The sequence below is a fragment of the Atractosteus spatula genome, chromosome 26 (genome assembly GCF_055471065.1).
Source record: "Atractosteus spatula isolate fAtrSpa1 chromosome 26, fAtrSpa1.hap1, whole genome shotgun sequence".
In the NCBI taxonomy this organism is placed as follows: Eukaryota; Metazoa; Chordata; class Actinopteri; order Semionotiformes; family Lepisosteidae; genus Atractosteus; species Atractosteus spatula.
In genome coordinates this window covers 7432994-7459990 of record NC_142731.1, presented here as the reverse complement: position 1 = coordinate 7459990, position 26997 = coordinate 7432994, and the positions used below count along the sequence as shown (strand labels likewise).

General features: G+C 48.2%; 2 protein-coding genes across 3 annotated transcripts in view; one reads left to right on the top strand and one right to left on the bottom strand.

The window, feature by feature from the left end:
* Positions 1-5661, top strand: part of col1a1b (collagen, type I, alpha 1b) — a 30694-nt gene extending 25033 nt beyond the window's left edge. The window contains exons 43-51 of the mRNA XM_088906515.1: positions 181-288; positions 823-876; positions 995-1102; positions 1972-2025; positions 2351-2458; positions 2561-2843; positions 3167-3357; positions 3481-3723; positions 4273-5661. Of these exons, the coding sequence (XP_088762641.1) occupies positions 181-288; positions 823-876; positions 995-1102; positions 1972-2025; positions 2351-2458; positions 2561-2843; positions 3167-3357; positions 3481-3723; positions 4273-4419 (1296 nt within the window). The 3' untranslated portion in view covers positions 4420-5661. The remainder of the gene's footprint in view (positions 1-180; positions 289-822; positions 877-994; positions 1103-1971; positions 2026-2350; positions 2459-2560; positions 2844-3166; positions 3358-3480; positions 3724-4272) is intronic.
* Positions 5662-8409: 2748 nt separating this feature from the next.
* Positions 8410-20770, bottom strand: sgca (sarcoglycan, alpha). Of its 2 annotated transcripts, XM_088906534.1 has the most exons (11): positions 20705-20770; positions 18898-19026; positions 18040-18188; positions 16838-16907; positions 16276-16474; positions 13070-13229; positions 10629-10837; positions 10014-10040; positions 9729-9908; positions 9220-9246; positions 8410-8847 (listed from the first exon to the last, which is right to left on the bottom strand). In XM_088906534.1, the coding sequence occupies exons 1-11, from the start codon at positions 20739-20741 to the stop codon at positions 8844-8846; spliced, it is 1191 nt and encodes a 396-aa protein (XP_088762660.1). In that variant the 5' UTR covers positions 20742-20770; the 3' UTR covers positions 8410-8843. The 2 variants fall into 2 exon arrangements, with proteins under 2 accessions (XP_088762660.1, XP_088762661.1); XM_088906535.1 differs by lacking the exon at positions 8410-8847 and having other exon boundaries at positions 9216-9246.
* Positions 20771-26997: the final 6227 nt, after the last annotated feature.

The following is a 26997-nucleotide window of genomic DNA, read 5'->3' as shown; positions in this document are numbered from 1 at the left end:
TGTATATTGCTTAGACCTTCACTGTGCGAGTGCTGCACCCAGTACTACCCCTCAGTGTCGGACATTATAGAGTACTAATGAACAGCACTACTTTCCCCTGCTGGCAGTGATTTGTTATTGCAGTGTAGTTCAACATGTTTGCCTGCCACTAACTCAGTTCACTGTCTTTCTCTACTACAGGGTGACCGTGGTGAGTCTGGTCCTGCTGGTGCTCCTGGTGCCCCCGGTGCCCCTGGCGCTCCCGGCCCTGTTGGCCCTGCTGGCAAGACTGGTGATCGTGGTGAGGCCGTGAGTATCCCTTCCGCTCGAACTGCAGAGGAAACAGGCATACTGTCCAAAATACAAAGCTCAGCGCTGTCACTGTCTTCAGGTGAACCGCAGTCAAGTGTCATGAAGACAAAAGAGCAGAAAAGACCAGCTCAGAGTTGTTTAATATTCTCATATTCAGTTCAGGTTTGGGCAAAAATAGGTAAAAAATCTGTTTTAATGGCCCTTGAAAAAGAATAATCAGAAGACTAGCAATCTAAGATACTCATGTGTTGTACCTAAAAGAAAACAAAAATTAAGAAGTAAATGAAATATCATTTTGGTTGTCCTTTATGATACTAATAATTCTGATTATGGCTCTGAAGTAACACTGCCTAGTATTGTGTGGATGATTGTATAGATAGCAGGAATGTTCAAATCATCTTCTGTCCATTCTGTAAGAATAGGTCCATACTGCAGCCATATTGATTCTACCTGAGTGCCGACAGGAAGATGGTTCTCATTCACATTTTATTTTGTTAACTGTGCTCCTCTACATCTCTCTTTCCATTCTAGGGCCCTGCTGGTCCTGCTGGTCCCGCCGGCCCTGCTGGTGCTCGTGGTCCTGCTGTAAGTGATCCATTTCTATATGGTTTTTAGTACCTAGATGTTCCGCGTGCCAAAGGACACGTGAACGTGTTAATTGCAGTCAGGCACCTCACTGGACACACTTTTTCTCCTTCTCCAGGGTGCTCAAGGTGCCCGTGGTGACAAGGGCGAGACTGGCGAAGCTGGTGAGAGAGGCATGAAGGGACACAGAGGTTTCACTGGCCTGCAGGGTCTGCCCGGTCCCGCTGTGAGTAACCTTAGACACACACTCCCAAAGACAAACGCTGACCTTATCGCTGCTTTATTCCGAACTCTCTCCTCTTTCATCCTCCTGACTGTCCTCAGCCTCAGTGTTCTCATAATTTTCCAGATTTAAGATGAGCAGCTTTCATGAAAGCCTGAAAAAAAAACCACAGGTTTTGTACAAAAACCTTCAGAGATAACATTTTATGATCTCCTCTAAGGGTGTCATCATCCTCTCCTTTTTCCACACTTGTTCTCCAGACTTGTTGTTCTCACAAGGCTTTTCTTTTAAGTAGTGTCAACAATTCCTACCGCTCACAGTTGGAAGTCTCAACTTCATTGTTTAGATGATGAACTTATCCTTGTTGGACTTTTTTAAAAAAAAGGCCTAAATTTTGTTATGCAGGAATATCTCACAAGTGGAAAAAACAAAATAATACTGATGCCTTTGTTTCCTTATTATAATTACCTCCAGCTCTTAACTCTGCTGTTTTAATCTTGTTGATAGGTAATACATGCGCTTTAAAAAGGTAAAGTCCTTTGTTAAAGACACGGGACACATAGACACTGGCTGTCTTATTTTGTCTGAAGCCCATTCGCAATGGGGGTTTTTCCAGCCTCCCAGATGACTGAAACGGTCAGGATATACAGTACATCTGGTTCCAAAATTAGCTTGGCTTCTTCCTTTTCTGTTTTCACCTTAAGTGGCTCTAGAAAGAGGAATATAAAGAATAAAATAGATAATTGTTTTTACTCTGCTGCTCTCTTTGATTTGCAAGCTGTGCCATTCTCAGAAGCGAACTGGTTTCTAATTGTGCATGCGTAACGCCAAGAAACAGGTGACCCGGGCTCCTCTACTATTTTGTCTCATAGGGACCTCCTGGAGAAGCTGGACCTGCTGGTGCTTCTGGCCCTGCTGGACCAAGAGTGAGTACATCCCTTCACACCTGTGTTACAGCAGTCCAGCACCAGCACACTGATAGCGTGTGGTGGGTGCATGTCTTTATTCGTGGCTCGATCTTAGTCACGGAGGGAAACGTGTGAAGTTTATCACATACCAGCGGATGATGTGCACAAAACAATGTGATTATTCATAACTGGAGAGCAGAACTGGCTTTACTTTTCAGTAACAGGTCTCTTCCTATTCTCCAAAACTAAGAGTTAAGCCTGCCTCAGTCAAGAATCAGGAGGGTGCTGTCGAGGGTCCTTGTTCTGGTCTAACCTGTATGGTTCTCTCTCCTCCCCTCTCAAGGGTCCCGCTGGCAGTGCTGGTTCCCCTGGTAAGGATGGCGTGAGTGGTCTGCCCGGTCCCATTGGCCCCCCTGGTCCCCGTGGTCGCACTGGTGAATCTGGCCCTGCTGTAAGTCATCAACCTTGATCCCATTCTCTGCATTCTCTGATCTCACTCTGTGTCCCATTGAGGTTCTGATCCCCTGCTTCTCTTCTCGCCCTCTCTACCCAGGGTCCCCCTGGACCTCCTGGACCCCCCGGACCCCCCGGCCCTCCCGGAGGTGGATTCGACTTCGGTTTCGTTGCCCAGCCCGCTCAGGAGAAGGCCCCCGATCCCTTCCGTCACTACAGAGCCGACGACGCCAACGTGGTCCGCGACCGCGATCTGGAGGTGGACTCCACCCTGAAGTCCCTGAGCCAGCAGATCGAGAACATCCGCAGCCCCGAGGGCACCAAGAAGAACCCCGCCCGCACCTGCAAGGACCTGAAGATGTGCCACCCTGAATGGAAGAGCGGTGAGTTAGACCTCCAAAGCTCCAGCAATTCCAAATGAAAAACTCGAGTATGGCTTTGAACAAAAGCAATTGTGCCGGGAACTCGCAATGCACAGTAAAGCACAACATTGGCCTCTCATGAAGGGAGACATTGCTGAAGGCTTTAGACATCACAGAGATCACAAAAAGCTTTTACTCTATATGACTTTGCAGGACTGCTAAACCCAAGAGAGTCTATAGGGAACAAGCGCAAACTGAGTCTCCATGCTCTTAATGGAGTCCCCCTGCTGTAACTTCTCAGTGCACACAGCACTCACTCCCCGTCTTTTCCATCTGTCCCACAGGAGAGTACTGGATTGACCCCAACCAGGGCTGCACTCTTGATGCCATCAAGGTCCACTGCAACCTGGAGACTGGCGAGACCTGCGTCTACCCAACCACGGCCACCGTCCCCCAGAAGAGCTGGTACACAAGCAAGAACCCCAAGGACAAGAAGCACGTCTGGTTCGGCGAGGCAATGAGCGATGGCTTCCAGGTGAGCACAAATGAGGCCATAAACTATTGCTCTGGCAGCAGAAAGATCTTGTATTCCTGCCTGGCTTGGAGATGAGGGGTGCCCAGATATGCTGAGCTGAGTTCTGCTTTCCTCCCCGTGCAGTTCGAATATGGCGGCGAGGGCTCCAACGCTGATGATGTCAACATCCAGCTCACCTTCCTGCGCCTCATGTCCACTGAAGCCTCCCAGAACATCACCTACCACTGCAAGAACAGCATCGCCTACATGGACCAGGAGGCTGGCAACCTGAAGAAGGCCCTGCTCCTGCAAGGCTCCAACGAGATCGAGATCAGAGCTGAGGGCAACAGCCGCTTCACATACAGCGTCAGCGAGGATGGCTGCACGGTGAGTCCCTCCTTCGCCCTGTTAACTTGCGCTGGGACGCCGGGGTAAAACTGAGCTCATTCCGGGGCACGGGCCTGGAGCGTGCCCGCTAATACAGGGATAGGGACGGATCCCCCAGTAGCCGGGGCAAGAACAGCACGGGTGTGACGTGCCCGTAGCTCGTAGCCAGAAAACACTGGGATAAAGTGGGCCTCTGCAAAGTGTTCAAGCATACATAGCCGGCAAAGGAACAGGTAAAGACTTGTTCCACGCTGAAAGGTGAAGAAAAGAGACACAACGTTTCGGCTGTGCTGTGAGGGGCAGAGGGAAAGTAGCAAATAAATAAGGCACAGGAGAACAAAAGACAGAGTGGGTAAGAAGGGGTGGGGAGCAGGCGAGAATGTAAAATCTGTTTCTGTGCAATCAGTTGCATTAGAACCGCTTTGCCATGCCAAGGAGGAGGTTACTGTATGTTGTAGGGTGGGGGATTGAAAGTTGCCAGCACTGATAATGCTCCAGGTGGAAGAGCTCCACTGACCCTGTCCTCTGTCCTTCTCTCCCCACTTGCAGAGACACACTGGCTCATGGGGCAAGACAGTCATTGACTACAAGACAACGAAAACATCCCGCCTCCCCATCATTGACTTGGCTCCTATGGATGTTGGTGCACCTGATCAGGAATTTGGCATTGAAGTTGGCCCAGTCTGCTTCTTGTAAAAAAGAAATCTGGACTTGAATTTTTTTTTCTAGCAGTCATCTCTCTAAACTCTTTTCTATGCATTAAAAAAAAAACTTAAGTTTCATTCGGCCGCAAAAGGTCCACTTGCTTAAAACTACACTCCTGAAGACGGTGTTTGTGTGTTATCGATTTTTTTCTCAAAAAAATCATGGGACCACTACTTTTACCGACACCTACATCAAGGACACTTTTTTAAAAAAAAACAACTTTTGTTTCACTGGCAACAAGAAAATAATATATACTTGTAAAGTGTAAAATCCCCTGGAGTTTAAAAAGCAAAAAAGTAATGAATACAGGTGACGTTATTGCCATTTTTTTTACCACTGCGGAAGGACAATGAAAAACCAAATGCTATGTACCGTTTTCAGGTGTTAAATAAATTTGAAAAACGACAGCCGAAGTGTCTTGTTGTTCTGACCACCAGGAGAAAAAGGAATCATTGTTCTTAAAAAAAAAACAGAGAAAGTGTCATCGGGAAAGTAAAATGAGAGAGAGACAGGGGTTAAACTTCATTTTGAAATCTTTAAGGCTACCTCAGAAACAATCCATGTTACCTAGAGCGTGTGCAAACACCAGGACAGGTTTTACACTCCAAAAAAAAAAAAGAAATAATTAAGCAGGTGACAGCTGCAAAAGGTGCTATTTCTTCATGAGGTCCCGCAAGCAGTGTATGATAAAAATATATTTTTAAGATATATATTATTTTCACCGAACGCTTACAGGACCTTTGGTGCTAGATGAACAAATCCATGTCTCGCTGTCAAAGAGGAATAATTGTGTGTTTTTTGAAAGGTGTTGACTTGAAAGCTCTACAGCCGAGTTGGAGAACTGAGACATTACTGTAGACCCAGTGAATGCATTCCTGTCTTCTGTAGATTAAGCAGGTGGATTTTGTCTCTTGTCTGTTCCTCCCCCAGTTGTTCTTATCCCCCCCCCCAAAAAATACCCCCCCCACTTCTCCATTGCCCCATGGCTTCCTGCGGTCCACCCCCCCTCTTCTACCTTCATTTTTGTTTTGTTTTTTTTTGTTTGTTTTTCCTCTCTAGTCGAAAGGTTTCAAAAGTGAAAACAGGAAAAAAAAAATCAAATTCCGAGAAGCAGACACACTTTGGGGGGGGTTAAACAAAAGGATCTGTACCTATTTTGTATATGTATAATAATTTGAGATGTTTTTAATTATTTTGAATGCTGAAATAAAGCATGTTAAGTGGTCTACCTAATTCTTGTGAGATGGTATTTTGACTTTTTCCTGATTATTCGCTGGTCCTTTATCGAGGGAGACCTGAAGGGGCTCTTACTGAGAATCTAGTTCACCATTGCTGGTGCAAAGAAAGCTAAGCAGAAACATTGTGTCCTGAATTGCCTCGGCCACGTGCATCTTCACAGTAGTGCTTGTAGGAAGCACAGTTCCTTGTGCTGCGTTCCTTTTCTTTGCACCCTGGTGCTGGCTGGAAGTGCATGGCTTTGGCAGTGGTCTCGAGATTGCTCTGTGCCCCCTGCATGCTTCTTGCCATCAGCGCTGTCTCCGCTACGAGCTGACGGGAGGCTTGACAGTACCCGACCTCCCAATCTGCCCTTCTAAAGTGACGCCGCAGCACTACGACAAGACAGGCTGCCCCTTTGGGCTAGTTTCTGCCCTGCTGCTAACCATCCAAATCCTTGCCCCCCTCAGCCTACACTGTCCGTCCTTCTAAAGGGGGCTGGTGAAGTTCACACGCAGCACAGTTCTCTCTCGGCCAGTGGGTCCCAGCCTGGAGCTCAAGAGGGCTTTTCTCTGAACTCCTCGCAAGTCCACACTATCCTAAATGGCAGGCATCCTCTGGGAAGTGTGTGTCTGGGGTCAGTGTAAAAGAAGTGCTCTTCTGACCCTTTGTGCAGAAACGGGGTCATTGATGTGTGCCTGGCAGATGTGTGAAACCATGGCTGTGAGGAGTTTCTGTTTTCAGATCTGAGGTGCTCTTAGGAGCAGCACTCCTGCTTATGATGTTGCATTTCCCCCCCTGCCTCCCATCGTACTTGTTCTGCATTTTCCAATCAAGGAAACAGGCGATTCGCGGTTCCGCACTGAAAAGCTGGAGCCCCTCCTGCTGCAGGCCTTGGAGATGCAGCGTCTCACAGCCCAGGGCAGAGCAGTGGCGTGAGAGATCCAGGAGTCCTGTGGGCTCCCCTCTGGGAGAGCTGAATCTCAGCGGGCCGCACACACAACACCGTGTCAGCTGCTGGGATACGGAAGTCTAAGGACAGAGAGACGGGGGCAGCTCTGCATGTGCCGGATGTCTGGGGATTGGATCCTCCCAACCCACAGCCTGCTCCTTGGGATGCCATATCTGGGTGGGTGTAGTGGCTTGTACACCTATTCCAAGAACCCGAGTCTTGAGTCTTGAGTCTTGAAGCAAGGTGATGTGCATCCAGGTGTACAGTTACACCTGGTGTGTGTGGAACCACCAAAGGGATTTTGGTGTGACTGTTTTGAGGGGAGGAAAAAAACACTTGTATCAAACTATACTGTATATTGGTACTTGACTGTTCGCATCATGCTACGAAATGCAAGAAGCACTGAGATTAGGGCGGCTGTTTGTGAGCAGTCCGAGTTTTTAAACCAGTCTGTCCCAATACGGACATACCCCCATCCTTCCACTTTCACCCCGCGGTGCAGACACGGCGTCCTTCCAGGCGGCGCGAGCGCTGCATCTGACTGCTTCCGGCCGCGGAGTAACAAGGCGACCATTGTGCACCTGGTGACGTCACCGCCGCTGGTCGGAGCTCCGCGCCGGGTGGAGGAAAGTAAAGCGCTCCGGTTCTTTAGCGCGTTTCTGTGCTAAAGCCTTTTATTATTCCAGGTTAGCGCCTGTGTTTTTCCTTGTGCTGGCCGTGGAGGGAGTTTGGATGAACACGAACAATTGTGGCTGGGAGATTCAATTGAAAGCCATCTTTTTTTTTCCCCCCCACCTTCAACCAACGGACTTATTTGTTTCGTCTTTTTCTCGTTACTTGACTTCTCATTTGGAGGGTTTGCACGTTTCAGTTGTCAGCTTTTGGGAACTGTTGTGTGTGTGTGTGTATGCCGTCAATGAAATATTTCTGTCACTAAAATAACTTATGGTGCGTCGACAATTACATGCGTTGCTCGCGATGACCCGAATTTGCACGGTTTCTTAATTATGTGCAGCCTTATGTCACGTGGATGGCAACTTTCAATGCAAGGACTACTTTGATAGAAACCTGTCTGATTCTTCTGAAGCTCAAGGTTTGTGAAGGATGCTCTGTGATGTTACTTGATGACTGAAAGGTGAGGGGCAATGAATTTACCCTTTCACTCGGAGAGCAAAGAGGACTGCGTTTAACGCAGCGTGTTCTCAGCGCTAAAACTTTAATTCCTGCAGAAGTCGGTACTCCATGTTAAATATAGACGCGAACAGCAAAACTATGTAAAATCAATTCAGTTGTTTGAATCAAGCTGCGTCTTTCTGCGCTGAAAGTGTGGTACAGCGAGTATTTAAGGGGGGGAAAAGTGATCCTCTTTTAGAGGTTTGTATTGTAACGCAACGGGGGCTCAGGCGGGCGCCCTTGCCGCATCTGGTCGGCCCCATCCCGACTGAGGCTCGAACCCGGGACTTCCGCGTCTCTCTGCAGCGACCTAGCCCCGTGAGCTAAAGAGAGATCTCTCTACAGCCCAGTAGCTGTAGTCCTGCTATCACAGGGAAGGGCGGTGACGTCACCTGCTCTGGTACGCCGGCTCTTACACAGTACCTGTCGGCCGTAAGCGTTACAGTATCTTGTTAGAGCATTGCAATTTCCCGTTAAACTACTGCCGTTACTTATGACGTAAGATTGAGATAGTTGGTTGACCTTTTAATCAAAAGGTTTTCCCAAGCGAATGCTTCATCGAGGCAGGGAAAAATCTTTTTCTTTTATCAATTAAAGTTTGGACGGAACGGTTCAAGTCACAGCTGCTGGTACCAACACACTTGTGGGATGGAGATCGCTTTATCAGTCGTCAGTTTAAAACAATTTCTCGCTGAGTACAGATCACAGTGAAATACCTTTTCCAACTCTAAGAGCAATAATGCACAACTGGTAAATAGTGCGCGCAGCACGAGAACAGCAGTATTTCTGTGCAGGGGAGAAATTGCCGGGGTATTAACATTTGATTTCCTTCCTGAGAGCTGGAAGGTCCGGCGAGTTGTCGGAGGAACAGCTGCTGCTCTTCCGGGGGCCGGTACGCAGTTTTGGGGCCACCGAGCCTGCAGGTTTGAATTTTATTCGAATAGACGGCGGACGACATTTTTTTTCAGGCAGTTCGGAGGTGCCGTTTCCCACCCTTGGAAGAGCAGAGCGGTATGTACGGTTTCTTAAATGAGACAGTTGTGTCCTCAGGGTACTTGGAGGTCTGGAAGGGCTTTTACCTAAAAAAAAAAGATACAGGCCTATGTAAGAGTACATTTTGAAATTAAACATGTGCAACACTGCCCTGTATTGCTGTACTGTTACTAAGACATTTTAGATATAAGCTGTTTCGTAGAAGCAAAGACCTCCAGGTGGTAAGAGTGAATAAATGTTGACAAGGGAAGTCTGTTGCTGTGGATGGTCACTTCAGCTTGGTGTCGAGGCGAATCTCCTTTCACTTCTGGGAGTCGCTGCAGCAGAGGGCTCCACCTGCTGGCTAGAGTTGGTACTGCAGAGCGGGAGCGCTTTTCCCCTTCCCCGTATTCCGGAGCAAAAGATTATTTTTTTCCTCCCCACTCCGTTGGCGTGCACGTCTGTGACTTGTTTCTTACCTAGGCAGTGTGTCGGTGTTTGGATCCCTGAAAAAAAAATCAAATAAAAAGCACAGCTGACGCTAAGGTTGTTAAAAAAAAGAGTGCCCCGGCTCGCGTTGTGTGTGACGCACTTAACACCTCCTCTAGGCCGTGCGAGTCAGGCGCCAGGCGTGTGTGTTCAGTCGGGAAAAACGGTGGAAGAGTCTTTATTATCCCCGGGGGGGGCAAGTTGTTTTACAGCAGCAGTGTTGGTGTACAGACGGACAGAAGAAGAAAAACACGACAGGAACGACGATATACATGCGTATCTGCATAGACAGCCAAGTGTCGAGTAACGATATGTCTACAGGTATGGAAGAGAACTTAAACCTGTTGGTTTCGGAGTTGGGGAGCCGGTATCTGCGTTCCGACTGGCGTAACTGGGGATTATTCTACAAGGGGTGCGAAGGACCGTCGCGGAGGGATTTTGCTTCAGGCAGGACGCGCGGGCGATGGAGGGGGGAGAGGGCTGGACCATGGGGACTCACTGCTGGGCCAGGATGAGCGGGATGTGGGCGCTGTCCGAGCGGAAGGGTGGCATGCTCTCCCCGCTGCGGGCGTTGAACATGGGCAGGGTGGACAGGGGCCGGGCGGCGGCGCGGCTGCCCGCCAAGCTCCTGAGCTCCTCGGTGTTGTCGTGGATGGTGTGGTGGTGATACAGCTGGATCCTGCGGGGAGAGAGAGAGAGAGGAGGGAGGAGTACAGCAACTTGTCCTGAACTTATCAGGCCGTTCCGGCTTCACAAGAACTGCGCGAAGGAAACGGGAGCTTACTCGGGTGTTTTGGCGTTGCGTCTCTCCCTGAAAACGGAAAAAAACAAAAAACAATAAGGGTTAGACCTCGCATTCCGAGACATCTTTGCATTTTCCCAAGTTGTACCCCCAAGGGGTCAGAGGATCAGTCCTGCTGTATCTAATGCAGTCAGACCTTTAGGCAGAGAGATGAGATGGTGTGTTGTGGTCGAGTTTAAGGTGAGTTTCAATCTCACACTCGGCACGCTGTCCTTGAAGGCACCTCAACCCTTCCTACAATTTTGCTTTGCCAAAGCAGAGGGAAGTACTCCAAAACGAAAATAAAAATGGCTGCGATTAAATGTCTATTGCACTGTGATTAACACTAACTTTTGCATTTCAAGCCTTTTTATGTGTTTGTCATAGTTTTTGCATAGTTTGCAGGACATAGATTAGCAGTTTTTTTGTTAATGTGGCAACTACTTGATGTAGCTTTTACAATTTTAGTGCGTGCCCATCAAATTAGGTTTTATGCTGTGTCCGAACTGGCGGACGTGACTGGAGTTCAGTGGGTATGTAGGGCCACATGACCCCTGACCTCTGACCCCTGCAGAAAAGACATGGCAAAGGGGAGGTGGGAGGTGGGCCGGTACGTACACGCCCTCCCGCCGGCAGCACATGATGTAGGCCAGGACGAGGCACAGAATGATGGCCAGCACGAAGGGCACGATGACCGTCCCAATGTAATCCAGGAAATAGTCCCGCCCCTCAGGCGATTCGGGGGGGTCATAGAATCCCCCCTCATCGAGGATTCCGGATCCCCAGGTGGGAGCTGGGCTAGGAGGAGCCTCTGTGGACAGGTCCGCCTGTAAACGGAAAGGGAGAGTGTGTAGCCGTGATAGGTGCACTGACTGGGCTTGTTTGAAGAAAAACAGAGCCCAACCTGCTGGATCTTCTTGGCAAGAACAGCCTCATCATCTTGAGCAGTACAGCCAGGACTGTAGTGTGCTCAATAATACTGAGCTTGAGCAGTAAAGTCAAGACTGTAGTGTCCTCAATAATACTGAGCTTGAGCAGTGCAGCCAGGACTGTAGTGTCCTCAATAATACTGAGCTTGAGCAGTACAGCCAGGACTGTAGTGTGCTCAATAATACTGAGCTTGAGCAGTAAAGTCAAGACTGTAGTGTGCTCAATAATACTGAGCTTGAGCAGTACAGCCAGGACTGTAGTGTCCTCAATAATACTGAGCTTGAACAGTACAGCCAGGACTGTAGTGTCCTCAATAATACTGAGCTTGAGCAGTAAAGTCAAGACTGTAGTGTGCTCAATAATACTGAGCTTGAGCAGTACAGCCAGGACTGTAGTGTCCTCAATAATACTGAGCTTGAACAGTACAGCCAGGACTGTAGTGTCCTAAATAATACTGAGCTTGAGCAGTGCAGTCAGGACTGTAGTGTCCTCAATAATACTGAGCTTGAGCAGTGCAGCCAGGACTGTAGTGTGCTCAATAATACTGAGCTTGAGCAGTGCAGCCAGGACTGTAGTGTGCTCAATAATACTGAGCTTGAGCAGTGCAGCCAGGACTGTAGTGTCCTCAATAATACTGAGCTTGAGCAGTGCAGCCAGGACTGTAGTGTGCTCAATAATACTGAGCTTGAGCAGTGCAGCCAGGACTGTAGTGTCCTCAATAATACTGAGCTTGAGCAGTGCAGTCAGGACTGTAGTGTGCTCAATAATACTGAGCTTGAGCAGTGCAGCCAGGACTGTAGTGTCCTCAATAATACTGAGCTTGAGCAGTGCAGTCAGGACTGTAGTGTGCTCAATAATACTGAGCTTTAGCAGTACAGCCAGGACTGTAGTGTGCTCAATAATACTGAGCTTGAGCAGTGCAGTCAGGACTGTAGTGTGCTCAATAATACTGAGCTTGAGCAGTACAGCCAGGACTGTAGTGTGCTCATTGATGCTCAGTGACTAGTGTAAAAAAGGCTACAAGTGAGAGGAGACTGAGGTGATCTTAGGATCTTGCCCAGCCATTTCCTGAAGGAAACAGGTATCATCTTCAACAACATGGCTGGAGGACCTGCTGTAGCACCCCTTTCATCATCTTCCCAGACTTAAAAGGATGGTTTAGGACTGAACACTCATGTGCTGTCTCCTAAGAATCCTACTGGTCTTCCCCTTTCCAGTGATAAAATTGCCACTTGGAACTTTCTAGGCAGTCTTGATCTGCATTTTTGACCTCTGTAGTACTGTTCATATTTATAGTATTGAAATAAAATTCCAGACAGATGTGTTATGATCTACTTAACGTTAGAAGGTGTGAATTACTGTGTAGTCTGTCTTCCAATCCTCTCTCTCGTGTATTCTGGGCTAGGCAGTAATTGTGCAGCAATACAGCCACTAGGTGGCGATGACATTCCACGTTAACGATGCGTCGCCTTTTAAAGAATTTATTAATTCTCTTTTCTCGGTGTGAAACACAGCACAGTGGCATTAAGGCAGGAGTCCCCTGGAAGTTTTCATTATTAACATAACTGGACCAGTTTAATAGCTTCTCCCAGATCTTCGGGAGCTTCTGCTTTAAAGAGACCAGCAACAGGCAAAGGTTTATTCCATGCTGAAAAGAATAGACACAACATTTTGGCTGTGGATCCTTCAGGTGTGAAGGCATGTTGACACCTTTTCCTGCTCCTTTGCAGCCTGTGCATTGCTGATGCAGCTCCCTACTTGAACTTCTTATCCCTGCAGGACTGGGATAGGGAACCCCGGGTTTGAGGGAATTAAGGATAGAATTCTCTTATTTATGGATGCAGTCAGTCAGACTGAAAATCTCATCGCATATCTCTGTGTAAAACTTCTGTGTGTAAATCCTGAGCCCCGTGCCACCGCACTGTCTCCTCTTACTGTGTGTTTTTCTTGTTTTTTCATTTGGTTATACCTTCAAGCACGAAGGAAAGAAGCAAAAAATGATCTTAATTGTCAAATCTAGATGAGAATATCCCACAGCGATGCGCTTGTCCAGTTTTCCCCACTCAGCAGTGCCAAGTCTGCTGGTTTGAACTGGAGTTTTTGATCTGCGGCGCGTGTTTGAGACTCACCAGCGAGGTGTGGCACCAGTCGATGCGGTTGTGAGAGCTGAGCCAGACGGAACAAGGAGCTGGGTCTTCCCCCAGTGTGCAGAGCTCCTGGTGCCTGGAGGTCTGGATCTCCTTCAGACACTCTGGAAAGGCCCTGTCGGAGCCCAGCTTGACGTACACCCTGAACCACAAGAGATGCACACTTGATCCCAGGCCTAGCGCAGTCTCTCGCCCTCACAGTTAGCGCCACACTGGGACCGAGGTTGTCTTTGAGGGCAGGGCGAGGGGTAGTACAGTGCCAGGGTTGGTCTTTACGGGGTGGAAGTTGGAAACTGTGCTGGTGTATCACAGAGTGGGCCCACCCAAGGGAGAACTTGGCACCTAGCAGTCATTTAATTCCGCAATCGAGCACATACCTGAGAATTCTCCACCTTGTTCAGCCAACTAAGGCCAATTCAATTAAGTCTTCAGCTAAACAAGTGAAAACTCAACTGGGACAAAAACCAGAAGAGATGAGAATCTATCAGAACAAGGATTGTAAACCACTGATGTACATAATAGAGGTAATGAGATTGTGAAAGCGAACACTGAGTTTATAACATTTCCTATACCATTACTTACACTGCACGATTCACCGGAGTCAGGCGATGGGAACAGTTTGCTTTGCTGAACATGCTGTGGGCACTAGGGCTCATACCAGCCAGGGCAGCTGCAGTGAAGAGTGATGGAGGGCACAGGAGCCATGTGGAAATTATAACACGGTCCTGGTTTTGACCCCAGAAAGCTAACTCATTCCCTTTTCATTTTAAAGGTATGCGTTAGCGTGCCTCACCAACCCCTGTTCAAGCTGATATCTCTAAGCTGAGTGGAAATGCCTTTAATCGGGAACGCCTCCCAGGGTCGTGTGGTGTAAGAGGAAGGGCGTCCACATGACTCACTGGAAGGTGAATATTAATTCATTGTGTGGGCTGTGTTTCCGAGCCGGGTGTTAGTGCAGCACGGGGGGGTGTGTCTGGACAGTGCTGGGTCCCTGATCTAGAAGCACTGTAGATCCTGTGGTTTTCTGTGCTCATGTGTGGTTTCCTGGGACTGGCTGGGGACATTGGCGCATGATTTCGCTTCTGTTTTGTTTGGTTTTTTTTGCCGAAGTCTGCCCTTTTTCACCTGCTTTGTGTTATAATTTTACAAAGAAAGCACCCTACGTGGCCGTGATGCTACCTGCATCAGCATCGCAGCGCCCGCTCTTGCAGCAAATCCGGAGACGGAAGGGGGAGACAAACAACAGGGACAAAAAAAAAATCTGGGTCATTACCGAGCAGCCAGATGACCGTGCATTGGCAGGGGTTGCCATGGAGACCTCCTAACAGCTGTGCAGTGGTGGGTTCAGCCCCATGCAGGCTGTTGGCTCTCTTCAGACTGTGCAGCGCCAGCAGGCTGTAGAGCTGTATGCGCTGTGAGTCACCGTGACAACGGTGCCTGTCCGTTACACTCTCTCTTGAATTCATTATGAGCAGGCGTACAATGTCGCCTTGATCAAGGGCTTTGTGTGTTCTTGCTGCTGCTGGAACACCTTCACCAGCAGGAGTGCTCCACACTGCTATCTAGTGACGGATCACATCTGAGCTCTAAGAGCTTTGCTTCTGGGCCTCCTGTTCCTCCAGTCAGAGCAGGAGTGGGTTTGTCTCCAGAATTGTATGATTGCACGATTTTCCCGGAGGACTTCTGTACGACCTGCTTATCGTTTTGACGCATAACGTCTCGCAGGCACATGCTTATCTGTTTTTGTGCTTGGTGTTGTATCAGATGTTAAGGTTGCTCGGTCTAATGAGGAAGAGTACAGCCTTCATCTTGTTCGTAAGAGCAGTTTGGAAATTTTAAAAAGACGTTAAACCCTTCCCCCCCCCCCATAGCAGAACCTGTTCAGTGTCACGTCGCGGGCACTCTTAAGAAGTTAAAAGGTAGATGCCTAATTCTTTCATTGCTCCACTTCCAGAAGAACAAAGGAACTTGCATGGCAACTGAGCTCTTTATTTGAACAAACCAACAAAATGCTCTTTTAGAACCTTTTTTTTTTCCCCCCAAAGGTTGACAGTTTCAAGTTATTTAAATGCAGTGCTTAAAAGGCAGCTCCTACGTGTTTAGGAAGTGAAAACGAAGCCCGTTATTATGTCTATTAAGGATTCAATTCTCCGATTGAGTGCTCATGTGGAACATGGACCATTAGGTACATGTACTGTATGTGGGTCCCCAGAACAGGATTTGCTCTGGTGACGTATCAAATCTCTGCTGTGCCACAATATATTTGCATGCACAGTTTCATTCAGAGAGTTACTTAGTTACTTGTGAGTTTTCTGTTAAAAGTCACTTTGCACAGGGGCATGTCTCAGGAGTGTCACGCTTGTGATTGGAAATGACGTTAAACCTTTATAAAGCACAGCCAGCCCTGTCCATGTCTTTCAGTATGTGGCCCAGTTAGCTGGCCATTAGGTGCTTCCCTAGAGCTTCTGTTGCCTTGGAAATCTTACCTCCAACTTCCTCCTAACCAGAGCAGTTGGATCCCAGCACATCAGCGCATCAAACAGCCACTGCTGACAATGTGCAATTACGAAAAACACATCAGTTCTCGATTTCTTAAAGGGCTTTGATTTGTGTCGGCGTTTTTATGCTTCAAGGCAAATTTGGTTTGAAGTGGCTTTGTTATTTTGTTCTTAAGTTGTTAGTTACTTCTTGCACAGTGTCTGCGAAAGTATTTCACTTGCTTTACAGCTTCTCCAGGAGAACGCCACTGTGCAAAACAGTACTTTTCCAACTAGTGCCCCACTCAAATCTTAACGTCTTTAAAATAATAAGCCTCATCTTGAACTTAATAGTGCTTTGATTGTAGACTCAGATACAGAATATGAATTCCATGAACTGATTGGACAGTTCTTTCAATCAGTGATCTCCCATCCTGGCCCCAGCTGAATAGTATTGACTGGAATCTTAAAGCAGTGAATAAAATTGAAATGTCATTAACAATCCTTTCACCACTGTCCAACAAGACACTTATAAAGTTAGTTGGCCTGTCCAAACAACTGTGTTTGCAAAGTGTGTAGCAGATGTTGTTGACTGGAAGGGCTACATGTCGGGCCTTGAACAATGAAGACTTGAATGATCGAACTCCAATCCTGCAATCTAGTGTCTTAGAAGGTCCAGTTGACTCTCCCTGTCACAGACGGTGTACTCACCCCTCCTTGTGTGCTGGTAAAGGGAGGGGCACTCTGCCTCCCCGGTCCAGGGCGGAGCTGATGTTGATCATATCTGGCTTGTGTGGCTTCCACAGGGCAGATGCATACTGCTTCAACACCTCCTGCTCACCAGGGGGCAGCACCTCCTCCACATCTCTGTTGGGGAGGAAGAAGTCCACCTGGTAGGGCATCATCTTTGCTGCAAGTCCAAGAGGCTTGAGTCATCACTGGTTTTGTGCAATCACAGGATACTCAGAATTATTCATCATAAAGTTACAGCATTACCTGCTTTCTTTTCCTCTTTGTACGCTGCAAAAGACGCTGTCTTGTAGCCCAAATAGACTTTTTTAGACTAATATTATGATACAATTTAATTCTCCAAAATATGGAAGACATAAAATAAATGCTTTTGATCTCCCCACGCTTGTAGCCCATATACTGTATATCCATGAAGATGTAAATTGTTTTAGCAGCTAATTCGTTTAAACGAATGATTTTTTCTTCTTAAATTTGTATCATTAAATGCTGTCCTATACAGTATCCGCAGAGAACCGTCCCTTACCTGGTTCGCTGACGCGGATCACCATCCTGTTTCTTAAAGTGTCGTATGTCCTTTGATTTATAACTGTGATCTGTCAATCAGACAAAAAATAAACTTGGTTCTTGAGTAATATGGAACAGTCGTATTTCAGAACACTTTGCTATTGAGCTGAATCACACATCTCATTATTTGCGTGAGCCCAGGAAAGGAGGGTGAAATAAGAGTGTAGTCTTTATTGTGATGTGTGCAGTGAGTTTAGAGAAACCAACACTTGGAGAGGTCTCGAAATCCACTCCTGACAGCTCAGATTGATGAGGTAGGATGCTCAGTTTTTCTTCACATAATGGATGTGTTAAAGTAGCGAGCTAACCCATTAAGCCTTTGGTAGTAAGACAATATCAGAGTATGCAAAGAAAAACATATAAGAACAAAAGAGACCATGCAAACTCCACACAGACAGGCACCCCTGCCTCGAATGGAGATCAGCGCCCTAGAGCTGCAAGGGCTGCATGCCTCTGCTCTGTACATAAAGCATATAAAACAATATACAAAAAACGGCTGTTACTGATTAAGAATCAGTGGACTCTTTTAACAAGGACATTGTGTACTTCAGTGGGTTAAGAGCAGGGGTATTCTATCCGGTTCCTAGAGGGCTAGTGTGTCTGCAAGTTTTCAGAGTCTCATTAAAGCAACTGATAACCCTGCAGATGTTTCTCCAGTTCAGCCTGTGACCAGCTCGTTAAGAGTGGAGCTGGGATGAAAACCCGCAGCCACTCCCCTCCCTGCAGGATCAGGATCACCCAGCTCTGGCTGAGTGAGATTAGATTCAGGGCATGACTTCGGGCTCTCTGCAGTGCTGTGTTTCCCCTGGTAAGAACAGGGTTTTATTTCAGAAGGGCCCAATGACATCATACTGTACATTTTTTTGCCATAGCATGTGCAGTAATGCAGTTCTGCCTCCTGTGGGAAAAATGGTTCTCTTGCTGCACTGACGCTACTTTGTTTGAAGGCAGTGTTTGAGATTAGTGCAGTATACTTTTCTTCCACATGTTCTTCCAGAGGTGCGTGCACAGTTATAGACATTTGCTGTGAAATAACAGCAGGCAGACTAATTGGGTAGTAAAGCTGTTAGATGATCCTAAATGTGCGCGAGATAGCTGGACCAGCTTCCAGTGCAGCATTCCACTGGCGTGCTGGCGCGAGGCCGGGTCTCGGGGCGGTACCTCGATGACCGCGCTGCCCGTCCTCTCGGGGGCGCCGTACAGGAAGCCGTTGTGCTGGGGGCTCCTCTGGGTGTAGCGCAGCCAGCGCGGGAGATCGGGGTGGTGCTGCAGGTTGCACTTGAACACCATGGAGTCGTTGTACACTATCCCTGCTCGGCCAGGGGGAGAGCACAGGGGGCGAGGTCAGAGAGCTCCTGGACCTCGTTATCCAGCCAGGCTCTTACGTTGCGATTCCTGCCCGTTCATTCGCAACGATATCCCGAGTTTGAACTGAAGAATCACTAGATGGAAAACTGTTGGCTTCAGCACCCCTTGACGTGTGTGATATTGACTGCTAACTGAAGGGGCTCCTAAATTCATTCATCACGCCATTCATCTTCTCACCTCTTCATCCAATTCGGGGAGCCAGAGCCCGTCCCTGCAGGCAGCGGGCGCAAAGTGGGGTACTCCCTGGACAGGATGCCAGGCCAGCGCAGGGCACACACTGACACATCCAGACACACGTGCACCAGGAGCCAGTTGTGTGTGTGTGTGTGTGTGTGTGTGTGTGTGTGTGTGTGTGTGTGTGGGGCGGGGGGCAACAGACCACCTAGCGGGAATCCGGGAGAACATGAAAACTCCACACAGCTACCCTGGGTCCGGATTTCAACCCAGGGTCCTGGGGGTGGGAGGCAGCAAGGATAACCACTGTAAATGACCTTTTTGAAAGGGGTGTCTTTCATTATAAAGACATAAGGGGAAACAGAAGCACAGAGGTAAGGATTTGCCCCCAGTAAGGGTTATTGAATAATTGCTCCAGCTGCGTTCGTGTGAATATTTCTTGAAATTGTTTTTTGAGGTGGCTCTCCAGCAACTTACCGTAGTGCCTCAGGTAAGGGGGGAAGTCGTGTTGGTAGACGCTCCTTTCCAGCTCGTGGACAAACAGCTGGCCCACCTGTGCTTCAGCCTTGATGTCTGCCTGGGCTGTCAGGACACAGGCCAGGCACACTGCAGGGGACAGAGGGGCAGATATACTCCAGAACCACCAGGTGGCGCTGTGTCAGTCCTGTCCAGACCTCTGGACTCACAGCTCAGTTTCTTTCTAGTATAATTCCCCAGAGAGTCCCGGTGCATACTGAGCTGCTGCTCTCCTTCCCCTTATTATTGTGTTAAACTGAATGGCCTTTCTCAGTCCAAACTGTGAGCAGCCGCCCTCACCTTTGTTAGCTGTTTTGCAGTGAAAAACGAGCTATTTGACCCACCCAAGCTAATTGGCTTAAATCCCAGCTCTATGATTAGAGGAATTAAGCGAAAGTCTGTAGTTAGGTTCAGCACAGTACAGAGTTATTTCTTACAGCTCCCATTTCTACCGTTCACAATCTGAGGCTCAGATTTTAATACTGCCACTCACTTTGAGTATCTTCCACTTGCATTGTCATTGTGCTTTGCTTGCCTCTTTGTTTCTTATCTGAATCATTATGTTGTTATTGGTATTATTATGGGGCCAAAATATTATTTTCTAAGGGGACCACATCCTGCTAGCGTCTGGTCAAAAAAAAACATAAGAAGGGGGGGTTTTGTAAAGAAAGTGGAGAATCTAGCGCTGTTGTAAGTGGTTGCAGCTAAATTGCATCGAGCAAACAATTACCCTGGTGACTGGCAGCAGCCCAGTTTGCTTTTTTAGAGATTGCAGGCGGAGAGCATGCGGAATTCTTGAGCAGACACACTTTCGCACACTCAACGCGCCACAGCTGTGCACACGCCACTCTTCTGGTTTCTGATGCCCTTTAAAGTGGACACTGCTATCTCTGTGTGGGAGTGTTACAGTTCTCTTTGGAACAATCCCGCACTCAAATGTCACTGGAGCTGCCCTGTAGGTCTTCCTGCAGTCTCTTTTCCTGAGCAGCTGTAGATATTTGCAGTCTCTATGGGCTTTGTTTTTGTACACAGGCAGCCCAATGTTCTAAGTTAAAGGCTTAGTGAAGGTCCTTTCAGACTGACAGAGCAAAAAAATAAGCCTGCATGCTTCATGGTAAATGGTTTAATTCGACCCTCAGCCCAGAACACAGTTGCTGTCAGTCTGCCAGGCTGAGTGATGTACTTCCCCGCCCTTAAAGAAGACAGGCTGGTTTAGGATCCTAATAATTAGAAAGGCAGATTTACTGTGCCTTTCTAATTATTACTGTGAAAAAAAAACTTTTCCTAGAAGTCTACCGAATTAACTGAACCATAAACAAAACAGTGTCTGGAATGAAAGATTCTAGGCTGCTTTAAAGATACAGTAGATCTACGTAAGCCAAAACAAAACACATTTCAGTCACTTATTATGTCTGATAAGAGATTTTCTGAGCCCTCTCTTATGAGCTTCTAGGCTCTGAACCCTAATTCATTCTGAACCAGATTGTTTTAGAGACGCATAGGGAACAAGTAGAGGTTTATTCCAGGCTGAAAAGAAGAAAAACAATGTTTCGGCTGTGGAGCCTTCTTCGGGTGACACCCATGGACTTTTCTTCTCTTTTCAGCGTGCAATAAACCTTTACTTGTTCCTTCCCAGCCTACGCCTGCTGACGCAGCCCCCTACTTGAGCTACTGTTAGAGACACATATTCTGTTAAGGATATAGGCCGTATAGACATGCATGGTATCTGTGTTGTATTTAACTGAACCAAACCAGCGCCTGGACTTGCCTGTGAGAAAGGAGCTCCAGCTCTTGTTGTTCTCCATGCTGTTTCCAGGGTCGGGATTGACAGCAGCATGAGGTGTCCTGGCGAGGGAGTGGGGGGAGATGGGATTGGGAGTGGGGGGGGGGTGGATAGCCCCACTGAGACAGAGGGTCAGAAAATCTATTTTAACTCCCCTGCACCCCAGGGCCAGAGGACTAGTGGATAAATATAGTACCTTTCCCTTTATATCTCTGACCCTTACCTGGTATCTTTGTTCTCCACTTATAAAAACAGCGCTTAAACCTTTTTTCTTAATTATTGATCCACTTTTGTACTCTTTGCTAATTGCTGCTCATTCTTGGCACTGCTTGGTTTCCTTGAGCTGCTGTGTTGTAAAACACCACCCCTCATCTTTTTCTGAAGTCTTTGTTTTGAGGGTCACCTAGAACCTTGGCTCTGTTCCTCTTAGGCTATAGAAATGGAGAGACTTGCACATATTCACTTCAGTTTCAGACACAGGACTCTGTTACATTTGATCCCTTTTGGCAACTCACATGACTCTACTGTTGACCTCCAAACTGGTGTCATGCTTGGAGGATGCTCAAGGCTTGAATAGCCTCCTGCACAGTAAAGGCTGGTGTAAATCAGGGTGGGCTCCTTCATATCTTCCCCAATAGCCACTGTCATTCCCTTGTGCACAGCGTGCTTTATATTAACGCAGGTGGAGTTCATGACTTATTGCAATTCACCAGCAGCTCACAGCTGGCAGCCCACTGGAGCTCGGCAGTGTGAGCCTGGTCAGTACCTGGGTGGGAGACCTCCTGGGGAAAACCTAAGGTTGCTGCTGGAGGAGCTGTTAGTGGGGCCAGCAGGGGGCGCTCACCCTGCAGTCTGTGTGGGTCCTCATGCCCCAGTATAGTGATGGGGACATTATACTGTAAAAGTGGCACCGTTCTTCTGATGAGACGTAAAACCCAGGTCCTGACTCTCTGTGGTCATTAAAAATCCCAGGACGTTTCTCGAGAAGAGTAGGGGTGTTATCCTGGTGTCCTGGCCAAATTTCCCCCTGGCCTTTACCAGTCATGGTCTCCTAAAAATCCCCATCGCTGAACTGGCTTCATCACTCTGCTCTCCTCCCCGCTGAGAGCTGATGTGTGGGGAGCGTTCTGGTGCACTATGGCTGCTGTCACATCATCCAGGTGGGGCTTCACACTGGTGGTGGTAGAGGGGATCCCCATTACCTGTAAAGCGCTTTGAGTGGAGTGTCCAGAAAAGTGATGTATGAGTGTAAGGAATTAATTATTATTACGAACCCCTGAAGTTTGTGACTGGCATTTCTCTGTACACACAGACCTAGAATGACACCTAGTGGTCAGCGGAGTATACTGCCTGGATGAGTGTGCATGAAGGACATTTGTTTTTAACTTGCTCGATTGTAGTCCCATGTCATTCTCGTTCACCAGTGAGGGACAGAAGAGAAGCTGTAATGTCCAGAGGCAGACCCACAGTGCTGCATCACAGACCGTCTCAGCCTGTTTCTCTGTCTCCTGGAGAGAGCCTCTCTCCCACACAGTGTGATCTGGAGTGACAGGCTCAGCTGTGAGAGACCATGTGTCCATCGCCAGACAGGCAGGCAGGCATTCTGCCTCAAGACTGGCTCTCTGCCCATCGCATCAGCCCTCCACAGGCTGTGAGGAGGGCGGCTGTGAGATCACCTCCTTCAAACGGTCTGCTTAAAGCTTGGAGAAATGGTATGTGTGCCAATACTAGTTCTGCAAAAAAATTGAAAACTTTCAACACCACAACTTAAGTAATTAGATCACAACAATAAATCTATTTCCTCCCAACATATTTCAGCATTTTAAGTGTTTTTAGTAATCTTGTCTGAGTATGAGGCCAACTTCCCTTGAAAGCCATGAAGGCCTGTCCCTAAACTCCACACGCCCTTTGGTAAAAGGTCCGCTGGGCTGAGAAAGACCAAATAATCCCCAAGCACGTTTCAGCATCAGCCTTCTCTAGATACTCCAGTAGTGCAGCATCAGAAACAGAGTGTGATGGTTAACCTGTGTTTCAGTTCATGTTGTGACTGAACATTAGTAGGGCCAGTACTGACCCTTATCTGGGCAGGACTCTTACTGTACTGTAAATATCTGGAGTTAGATAATACCAGGCAGGCTGGCTGTGAGCCTGCTGTGTTGATGAGTGATGTGTACTGATGAGTGGTGTCTCCGTTATGGGCTTCTTATTTTACAGTACATGTTGCCAATATAAGCTCGGGGCGGAGGACTACTGAGCTGTTGAGGACTCACTCTGTGACAACCTGTGGTGGGAGCATGAGGAGGCAAAGATGTTTTTTATAATAATAATTGCTTACACTTATATAGCACGTTTCTGGACACTCCACTCAAAGCCCTGTACAGGTAATGGGGATCCCCTCCACCACCACCAGTGTGCAGCCCCACCTGGATGATGCTCCAGTACACTCCCCACACACCAGCTCTCAGTGGGGAGGAGAGCAGAGTGATGAAGCCAGTTCAGAGAGGGGGATTATTAGGAGGCCATGATTGGTAAAGGCCAAGGGGACCTTTGGCCAGCACGCTGGGGTAACACCCCTACTCTTTTCAAGAAACACCCTGGGATTTTTAATGACCACAGAGAGTCAGGACCTTGTTTTACATCTCATCCGAAGGACGGCACCATAGTTTTTCCCAGGAGGTCTCCCATCCAGATACTGAGCAGGCTGCCAGCTGTGAGCCGCAGGGTGATATGGCTGCTGACCGTTTCTGTTGGCTGCCTTTAATTTGACTTAGTTGCCATATAGCATTTGGGGACCCCCTTTGATTTCTGGACGGGGAGAATGCTTGCCCAACTGATGCCTGCACTACTCCGTCCCTGCCCCATACGCGGACTATCATACATGCTCGTTAATTTAAAATCACGTAATGTCTTTTTTTTTGTATAAAAAAAAAGCTTGTTGTGTAACCGGATAACCAGGAGGGTGATGTTCATCAATGTCTTGTCCAGTTGCATAAGAACCTTCCCTGCCAGCAGTGATGAGGCCTTTATCATCAGTGGAATTTGACACAGATTAGAGGCACTCGGTGTTACATCTGCTAGGGGCAGGAAGAGAATGGGAGGTGGGTATAGCTTTAACCAGCTGTACAGCAACAGCGTGTGGCTCGGGCTGGACAGTATTTAAACTGCTAGAGCTCAGGGGATTAACGGATGGCCTGATGATCCCTTTGTTGTGTTCAACCATCAGTCGCAGCCTTTAACGAGAATGCGTTTGCGACGCACCCAAGCTCAGCCATTAACCTACGCAGAATATCTTTGGAATTAAGCAGGAAACGGGGGGCTCCCTCGGGCTCCGGGGAGGACACGTGCACACTCCACACAGAAGGCAGCCCGAGCCGAATTCAAACCCAGATGTTAGTGGGTAACAAGGTATGTACGGGGGATTCATGTCTCCAGCGGCCCGAGAATGTCCTTCGATGCGGTACAGCCAGCACGTCGAGCTCGCTTCCCCCGGCGTGCGAATATCTCCGAAGCCCCCCTCAAAATAGGTCAGTGTGTCTCTCGGCCGTCAGGCACCGCTGTTTTCGACAGTAGGCAGGGTGACAACTGCGGGAACCGTCTCCTACCAGATACAGCAAGACTGCTAGGCGGAAGAGAGACACTTAAACTGTGTTCATTAAGACATCGCTCTGCAGGCTTTTGCAACTTGTCTTTTCAAAATCCTGATGTTGCATTTGAAAGAAAAGTCGCAACAGGACTCGGAAACGGGTAATAATGGCGCACGGAGAAAGGATTCATTCCCGGCAGAACGGGGTTGACCCTTGTGCACGCAAGCAGTTACTCCGTGTCGCAGCGCGTCGGGGACTGAGCGGACGGCCGGCTGCGGGGTCTCAGCGGGTGGACGTGTCCCGTCCGTCCGCTGGCCGTGGCGTGTTCCCTTCAAGAGTCCGGGTCATCGCAGTGGAGCTCACAGTGCTCAGCTCCTGCAAGGGTTAAAGCGGCAGTTTAAAAAAAAAAGTATCGCAGAAGGCTACGCTCCGAGAAACGTGTGCTTATACACTTCCTTCTCCCCTCCTGGTGAGATTTCGGTGTCGCCTACACGATTCCGACACTGCAGATGGGCCTGCATTAAATTGAAGCGAGGAGCTTCACACACAAGGAGCCGAGCACAGCACACTGGGGAGATGCAGCTGAGTAGCTGAACAATCGTGGTTGCGTTTTGTGCTCTCCTAGATGCTATTTTATAAGACCATTTTAAACTCTGGAAACCCGAAATACCGTGTTATTTGCTGTCTGTTGAGTTCGAAACGTTCTGCCCAGAGGTCGCGTATCCAGTTCATTTTGACTGTACCCTACCACCTACAAGTACCTAAAGCCAAGCGGTGTAATGTTTTAATTTCCCCCCGGCCCCGGGGTATCAAAGGGTAATACAGGGTATTGAAGACGGTTAAGGTTTCACCCGTGCTCTAGGCCACGACTATGCGGTAATTTAACAACTACATCATTGTGTTCTATGACCACAGTGGTGCTATAGAAGTAGCACTAATCCGTGTGGCTTTTGGAGCACAAATCAAGTGTGAAGCTATTCACGTCACTCAAGCAGAGTCCTACTAAGATCCCACTTTGCAGCGGTGCTCCTGCGAATTAAACGGTTCTGAGACCTGCAATCGCGCCCCTGGTCGCTGCGGTCACAGTGACCGCTCTGTCGTTATTCTGTAGATACTGTAGCTGTATTGTTATACAGGCGATACCGACGCTTCTGTCGCCACACTGGTCTGCAACGCGAGCTGCACAGCACGTCTGGAGACCTTCCCCCTGAATCGGTCATCACAATGTGCATTTTGGTCTCTGCCCAGGACCTCTGTAGGCGCTTGTGAACCGAGGGGCCGATGCCAAGCGTCTTCCTGCGGACCAGTTAAAGCGCGGACGAGCCCACAGTAGCCCACTTTCGCGGACACGCGTGCGCCAGGTTTTGCTGTTATCAGTGGAATCGACCTGGATCACTGTGCGATTTCGTACCGTGGCGTGTCTGGGAGAGGGCGGCCTAAGGACAAACCCTGGGCAGACCTGCTGGGGTTAGTTCTTGGGTGGACTGAGTGGGGTACCTACTCATTATCAGGAAGCCCCTTACTCTCATTAAGGGTCGCTGCTCCACGGAAACTATGCGTATCTCTGGGACGAAAATCAACACCGCAGAGGGCACAGGAGAACTCCAAACAGAGCCGAGACGCTAACGGCCGATACCGGAGTAGTCGCCCAACCCCCGCAACAACTCCGGGAAAGAGAACGTGCGAACTCCACACAGACAGGTGCCAGAGTTGGAGGAGGTTACGTGTCCTCGTGAGATCGTGCGCTTTCACCTCTTCAGGCGCCTTAACAGGCATAACCCGTCGAAACCTCAGTGATATTTCGATTTCTAGATTGTAACCAATGTTATATTTGGTGCGTTCTGAAACCGCAGTACATGTATTTGGAAATGGTCTTGTACTCACAACCGCGCTTCAAACACGGGATTTGTTAGAATTTCTGAAAGCATTTAAATGAAGAGGTGGGTTACTACTTAACGTGTTAAAGGTCCGAAGCAGGACACATCCATTTCGACAGCAAGGCCGTCTCATTTTCTGCTAAGCTGCTAAAGGCGATGCTCTCTCTCACAGTCCGCTGTTCCACGACCTGCCAGGGCCTGGCCTTGCAGGAGGCGGAAAATCACGATTAATAAGAGCAACCGAAGCGCTTTGCGCTCCACCTGCAGGACAGACACGGAGATGTTAAGAGCATTAAAATAAAGCGCCCAAAACGAGTAATGTCGTGAATTTCTATTTGTATTATTGCAAAATGTATTCAGCGGATTCCTATTATATATATATATCACCTACCTTTTAAGTGAAATATATTGCAAATAAAATACATTACACATTATATACAGAGCAGTTTATATTTTTTTAGTTTAGTGCACGTAGTCCCTCATTAATCGTTTTCTCTGTATAACGCACACAGAGATGAGATGCGTAAGAACGTACAAACTGAACAGCAGCCCTTTCATGTCCGGACTACATGAATTGTATTAATTATGGACAATATATTGCGATTATTTCTTCAGAAGTGCGAAAGAGCCGCTTTTGTGGGTGTTTAAATTACACACGGGGCGGGGGGGAGCCCCCCCACAATGTCACCTCCGCTCGCTCGCATTGTGCCGAGGAAAAAAAAAACAGGCATCGGCGACTTTCAGCGCGGAAGGGGTTAATGATCGTTGTGATGCCATATGTTCGCGGTGATGCAGTGAGAGAGGAAAGAGAGAGAGA